Source organism: Priapulus caudatus, unplaced genomic scaffold, assembly GCF_000485595.1.
Source record: "Priapulus caudatus unplaced genomic scaffold, Priapulus_caudatus-5.0.1 Scaffold777, whole genome shotgun sequence".
NCBI lineage: Eukaryota > Metazoa > Priapulida > Priapulimorpha > Priapulimorphida > Priapulidae > Priapulus > Priapulus caudatus.
Genome location: NW_014577838.1, coordinates 28,320 through 35,282, shown reverse-complemented (window position 1 = coordinate 35,282; position 6,963 = coordinate 28,320). Strand labels below are relative to the sequence as shown.

The window sequence follows — 6,963 nt, the reverse complement described above, 5'->3', positions numbered from 1 at the left end:
GTGCGCGCGCGCACGTGCGTGCGTGGGTGTGTACGTGTGTGCATGTGTGGGCGCGTATGTGTTTGTACTTTAGAGCGTGCGTGTGTGTGGTGTGTGAGGTGTGTGTTCGTGCGAGCATGCGTGCGTGTGTGCCTGCGTGCGTGCGTGCGTGTGTTCGTGCGAGCATGCGTGCGCGTGTGCGTGCGTGCGTGCGTGCGTGTGTTCGTGCGAGCATGCGTGCGCGTGTGCGTGCGTGCGTGCGTGCGTGTGTTCGTGCGACCATGCGTGCGTAAACACTGAAATTCATCGGGTTTTTAAAATAAAAAAATAAGCGGCGAGCATCACGATATTGTATAAATCTACTAGTTAGTATCAAATCCCTGAGCCCTTTATAAACAAACAATTACTGTATAACGCCTCATATCGATTTGCTTTTTACGAAATTAGAGTGCCATATCTACAGGTAGGCAGGTGTTGTAATTACAGTAATAATGTTGAAAGACACTCGCTAATCTATATCAGGAAAAATAGCCGCGACGCCCAGTAAACGAAAAACAAAAGAGCAAACAGAATTGAGGAACGGAGCGTAAATGTTTTCATTATAATTAAGAATGAGTAACTTAGTGATTAAACAGGTAGTAGAACTAAACCCCATATGCAGATCGTGCTACTCATCGCATGCGTGCCGACAACGCAACGTACAATGAACCCGTTAATTAACAAATTGCGATTCATAATAATCAATAGTTAAGATAGAGAAAGTTTGTAATTAAAATTAGCTTAACGACGGAAGATTACCTCTACATTTACGCACCGTCGAATGCATGTAGACTTTGTGTTTCTGTCGCTACGCCGGCGGACATCGCGAACAAGTTGAGTTTCACGACTTTAAAGCGAATAAAATTCCAGATATGGCAAGGTAGGAGAGTCATTATAAATTATACAACCACGCCATGTTTTGTGCTGATAACAGCACCATTACGACGTTTACTCGTATAACAATGTTAATATTAATACGACTATATAATTAAGTGAGTGCGCATATGTTTAATTTATGATCCGCCAGAGACAATATTTGTATACTTGTCAATAATACGGTGCAGAAGAGAAACGAAGAAACGCGCACAAATGTTTTGAAACTAAATACATCTTGTTTTAATAAGCCCCCGCATCTGTCTGTCAGGAAATATTACGGAGTGAAAGCATGAATAAGTGTGTAGTGAATATGCAAGGCGGCGATACGCTGTGTCGGCAGGTAAAGTAATGGAATAGTAAGCCATGTATGACCACCAATGTCATTAGCTCTGTCGTATCCGCTTTTATTCCAATAATTCCGATAATCGCGTTAAAAATGCGCCATGCGCAGACTACACCTAGGCAGAGAGCACGATGACAGAATTACCTCGTAATTGCTGGCATGGAATTTAAGGACGTGGAAGTGTTACCGAAACAGACTCGAAGAACCTCCTCCGGTGTGATGCCATCACCGTCAGGTGCACCGCCCTCACCGCTACTATCGCATCGTCGTCGTTTTCACCATCATCATCACCACCACCACCACCACCACCACCACCATCATCATCATCATCATCATCATCATCATCATCATCACCACCACCACCACCACCATCATCATCATCATCATCATCATCATCATCGTCGTTGTTTTCATCATCATCATCATCATCATACATTACGTTGTCGCGTCGACGCCATCATTAATCATCGTAAGACATCGTCGTCTTTTGGTCGTCGTTGTACAATCGTCATCGTACATTGTGCATCGTCGTTCGTCGTCGTTTTCGTCGTCGTCGTCGTCGTCGTCGTCGTCGTCGTCCACACCATACCGTTTTGTGCTAGAATATGCCGATGTTGTGCGCGCGCGTGTGTGTGTGTGTGTGGTGTTGTGTGTGTGTGTGTTCGTTGTTGTTTCGTGTGTGGGTGTGTGTGTGTGTGTGTTGTGTGTGTGGTGTGTCTGTGTGTGTGTGTGTGGCGTGTGTGTGGCATGTTGTGTGTGTGTGTATGTGGTAGTGTGTGTGTGTGTGTATGTGTGTGTGTGTGTGTGCGTGCGTGCGTGTTGTGCGCGTGTGTGTGCGTGTCTGCGCGCGTGTGTGTGTGTGTGTGCACGGTCACGTCGCCGCTACCGGCAAGCAGATTGGCTGGAGATCCTACCAACGGGCTCTGCTGAAACCTACACTCTTCCTTACGAAGCAGTAAATATCTTGACAGGAATCGCAGCGCGCCGCTCTAAAAAGGAGCCGTCAATACGTCCAGCCATCTCGCCCGCCGCAACTAAATAACAATAATAGTGATGAACAATTGACGGAGCGTCAACGAAACCGTTCGTATATCGAGCGAAGACGGCGATAGATAAAAATTAGAAGTGACGCTCTCATCTTCCACAGACGGCAGCTGCGTGTATCACGCAACCTAACGTGTTCTTCGCGCTCGCACCGTCGCTGCCCATACAGCCAGTTATCATCATCGCCACGACAAGCTGTGAAAGAAATCGTTCGGCAACTTTCGATTCATGTTATGGAGAATCACACTGCGCGCTTAATGAAGTCACAATTGACGACACGTGTATACGTGAGCGCGGCGTGCGTGTATATAGTGACGTGTAAACGTCGTTTTTAGGTTTTTATTTTTCTCAACTCGTGAATAACTAGCCGGTACACGTTTCTCATATCACGATGAAGTGGTGGTATAGGTAGTCGTCCATAATTGATGATGGCATTTCACTTGTTCGTATAACGTCGCGCTACGACATATAGATCTTTGTTTGGATATACGTTTTTTGTTATCGGCAAAGGCTCGTATGAAAAATTCATCATGCGCCTCTCTAGCTTGCTGTCCCTCGCGCCTATTGCTTTCCTGTCGCCATTTAAAAATACTCTTAGCGTGAATTTAAGTGACGAGCCCTTCATTTCATTCTGTACTTGCTCCATACCTTGGACATTCTCACTGCTGAAAACTCGTAGATAGCTATGAATACAACGGGAATTCGTGCATATACCTGTTGTCTTACATGTAATAACACCATATAGTCACAAAGGGAAATATCAAGTGGGTTACGTCTGCTACAGTGATATAAACGATAACGGTGATGATAATAATAAAGTCTATACGCTATGTACCTCCTTGTCTGCGTCGTGTACATGTGCTAATAACGAATTATTCTGCAACGTCTGCCCAATTAGTGCCATTTATATAGTTTAACAGCGGTATAATCTCGCGAAATGGAAATGTAATCGCTCTGCAGTTTAGAAAGGGGAATAGATAACAATCGTATTGTTCGTATAGCAAATGAGACTTCTGCATCATTGATTTATTATCATGAGTTAATGTCGTTACGATCCACAAGTAACGCGACACAAGTTCTAGACGTGAAATCGAATTTTTATCGTGTGTAAAATAATAACAATATGCACCTTGGTCGAAAACGGCCGCGCGTAAATATTTAGTCAGCAGATAAAACGCGCTTAACTCAACAACATTAACTCCGTATCCGATTTTAAGTGCATAGACGACTGCGTTCATATAATCGCTGTCCGTTAAGTTGTTAGCTTACACTTGAAACTTTATTTAAATCTTCGACTCGGCTCATAGCGTTCGAAGAAGAAAGACTGTTAACTGCAGGGCAGAGCTTATTGTATCTTTAGCAACTGATATTCACGCGATTATATCATTTACGATGGGCGACAGCAAGGGTGCATTCCTACTTTAGGACTCCCCCCCCCCAACCCACTAACGCCGACCCACCGTGCATACATGATGTGAGGTTAAGAGTAGGTTAGGATTATGGTTAGTTTAGAGTTAGATATGGGTATGGGTTAGCAAAGTTTGATTGATTATTTCTTATTATTAATTATGATTGATTAGGGAAGTTATTATTATCAGGGTTGGGGTCAGTTTTAGGGTTATAGGGTTAAATATAATGTGCGGGTTAGGGTTACGTTAGGAATAAGGTTAGGAGTAGGGTTAGGGTTAGGTAAAGTATAGGGTTAGGCTTGATGTTAGTGTTAGGCAAGAGCTAGAGTTATAGGGGGGGGCAAGGCTAGGGTTAGGCTTATTGACAGAAATATGGATAGGGTTAGGGTGATGATTTAGGGGTGAGGTTAGGGTTAAAGTTAAGGTTATTGTGACGATTTAGGGGTAAGGTTAGGGTTAAAGATATGGTTATGGTGACGATTTAGGGTGATTTAGGGGTGAGGTTAGGGTTAAAGTTAAGGTTATTGTGACGATTTAGGGGTAAGGTTAGGGTTAAAGATATGGTTATGGTGACGATTTAGGGGTGAGGTTAGGGTTAAAGTTAGGGTTATGGTGACGATGTACGACGATGAATATTTTCGCATAGGGGGGGGGGGGGGCATAACGCAGGATCGAGTCGTCTGCAGCTACGACCTTACGATTCCCACGCTTATCTCGTCTTCTCGTTGTTTTGCAGCCGTACCGGGCAGCGGACTACCGTCCGTCCACAGCAATACCTCAATAGCGGCCAGCCTCGACATCTCGCTGCCGAATCACGTGCGATGCGCTGCAATGCCAGCGTGCCGCCTGCCAGAGATGCCAGTGCCACGCGACCAACCTCATCCGCCTCCTCCTCCGCCTCATCCGGCTCCTCCGTCGTTACATCGGGGCACGCCCTCCTTACTGGAGCCGGCCGCGCTGACGGGGTCGTGTATGGCGTCGCCGGCGCCCGCCTCCGTGCCCGGGTCGGCGACACCGGACACGCCGAAGACGACGGACAGTGACTGCAGTCTGAGTGACTCTAGCGAGCACGGCCACGATTCGGAGGAGAAGGCCGAGTCGAAAGCGGGCGGCGGCGGCGGCGGGGGCGATGCTCAGGGTAGCGAGCAGCCGAACAAGAAGCGCAAGCGACGCGTGCTCTTCTCGAAGGCGCAGACGTACGAGCTTGAGCGACGCTTCCGACAGCAGCGCTACCTGTCGGCGCCCGAGCGCGAACACCTGGCGAGCATCATTCGGCTGACGCCGACGCAGGTGAAGATCTGGTTCCAGAATCACCGCTACAAGTGCAAGAAGGCGCGCGCCGAGAAGGGGCTCGAGATGAACCCGCTGCCGTCGCCGCGCCGCGTCGCCGTGCCCGTGCTCGTGCGCGACGGCAAGCCGTGTCTCAACGGCATCACCAAGTCGCAGGCTGCGATACAGTCGGACCTATCCATGTCTTTCCAGGCGCCGCTGACGTCGCAGTGCATGAGCAGCATCGGCGCCATGCATCCGATGAACGGTGTGAACTCGTACGGCGTGAACGCCATGAACAGCATGAACGCCATGAACAGCATGAACAGCATGGACAACATGAACGTCATGCCGAGCTACACGCACCCACTGATGCATCCGCAGCCGCGCTGGTGGTGAGAGCGAGCGAGACGGCCGCGTGTGTGTAGCAGACCGCTACACCCCCTCACACACACACATGCACGCATGCACGCACACACACGCACACATGCACGCATGCACGCATGAACGCACACACACACACGCACACACACGCACACACACGCGCGCACACACACACACACACACGCACACACACACACACACGCGCGCGCCTAAAAATGCTTATATAACGATGTCCGAAAGTTTATTTATTCCGTAATTCTACGAATTTTTAATGATTGACCATTTCGTAAACCTACCATGTATTATATTACGGCCTGCGTAAGTATACGTTGTTGTATTTTACCCGTGAAAGACATAGACCTGATATTAATTTATAAATCGATTATATTTTATTCGTAATCGCTGTGTTTACGAATCGCGAAAAAGGAACAATATCTGAGCAGAAATTATGTTATTGTCCTAAATTTTCTCAATGCTCGCTATTTATTCCGCCATTGATATCGGTGTACAGATTTCTACATCCGGGGAACGTGTGACGTGTGCTACACTATCGCCGCCTAGCGAGGATATAATGTTTTATTTATTGTTAGAAATGCTTCTGTACAGACGCTGTGAACAGTGATTGATAGTAAATTTTAAATCATATCAATAATGAAACGACACGTCTCTCGATGTTTCAATGCGATGGGGAATCAACATGGCGGTCACATTAGCCACGGTCAGATACCCGTAACACAAACAGCGTGCATGGCCACAGAGGATCCGAAGATGTCGTCACTGCTATTACAATGCTTATTACCAGTTTCTAGAATCCATCATCCACCCATCCCTTCAGGATGTGGCGTATATATATATATATATACTGGCGGGATACCCGGCGTTGCACGGGGAAATCAGTGGCGTTACTCAGTTGGTGACCGCTTGGTTTAAAGGAAAATACCCCAAAAAGTCTAACTATCTATCTATCCATGCATCCATCCATGCATGCATGCATCCATCCCATTCCATGCCATCCCTCCCATCCCATCCCATCGCACCGCATCTCATCCCATCCCATATCCCATCCCATCCCATCCCATCCCATCTCATGCCATGCCATGCCATGCCATGCCATGCCATGCCATCCCATCGCACCGCATCCCATCGCACCGCATCCCATCCCATCCCATCTCATGCCATGCCATGCCATCCCATCCCATTCCATGCCATCGCATGCCATCCCATGCCATGCCATCCCATCCCAAACAGAAAAAAATAATAAGAAATCAAAATAAAAGACATTAAAAATAAAAAATAAAAAGTAACAATTAAAAATTAAAAAATTAAAAATAATACAGACTAAAGAGGTAGGTAAAGGGAAAAGGGGGAAAATAAGTTCCCCAGCTGGGACTAGAACCTGGAATCCCGGTGTAGGAGACGGATGTTCTAGCGATTAGGCCACTGCGCTGTTGTTAAGGGTATAACCATGGATTCACACGTACGTGGTGTTAATTTGTACGCACCGCCATCTATTGATGAATAGGATTTTTACGCATTTTTAACTTTGACTTAAAAAAAATTTTGTTTCAGCCAGAACCACCTCCCAGACGTGCTGATTCTGAAAATATCTTTACTTTTCCT

The 6,963-nt window shown here is 46.9% G+C and overlaps 1 protein-coding gene across 1 annotated transcript in view; it reads left to right on the top strand.

The window, feature by feature from the left end:
- LOC106813463 (homeobox protein ceh-30-like) overlaps window positions 1-5,425 on the top strand; it is a 9,264-nt gene extending 3,839 nt beyond the window's left edge. The window contains exon 2 of the mRNA XM_014817597.1: window positions 4,427-5,425. Coding sequence (XP_014673083.1) covers window positions 4,427-5,358 — 932 coding nt within the window. The 3' untranslated portion in view covers window positions 5,359-5,425. The remainder of the gene's footprint in view (window positions 1-4,426) is intronic.
- The last annotated feature ends 1,538 nt before the right edge of the window (window positions 5,426-6,963 follow it).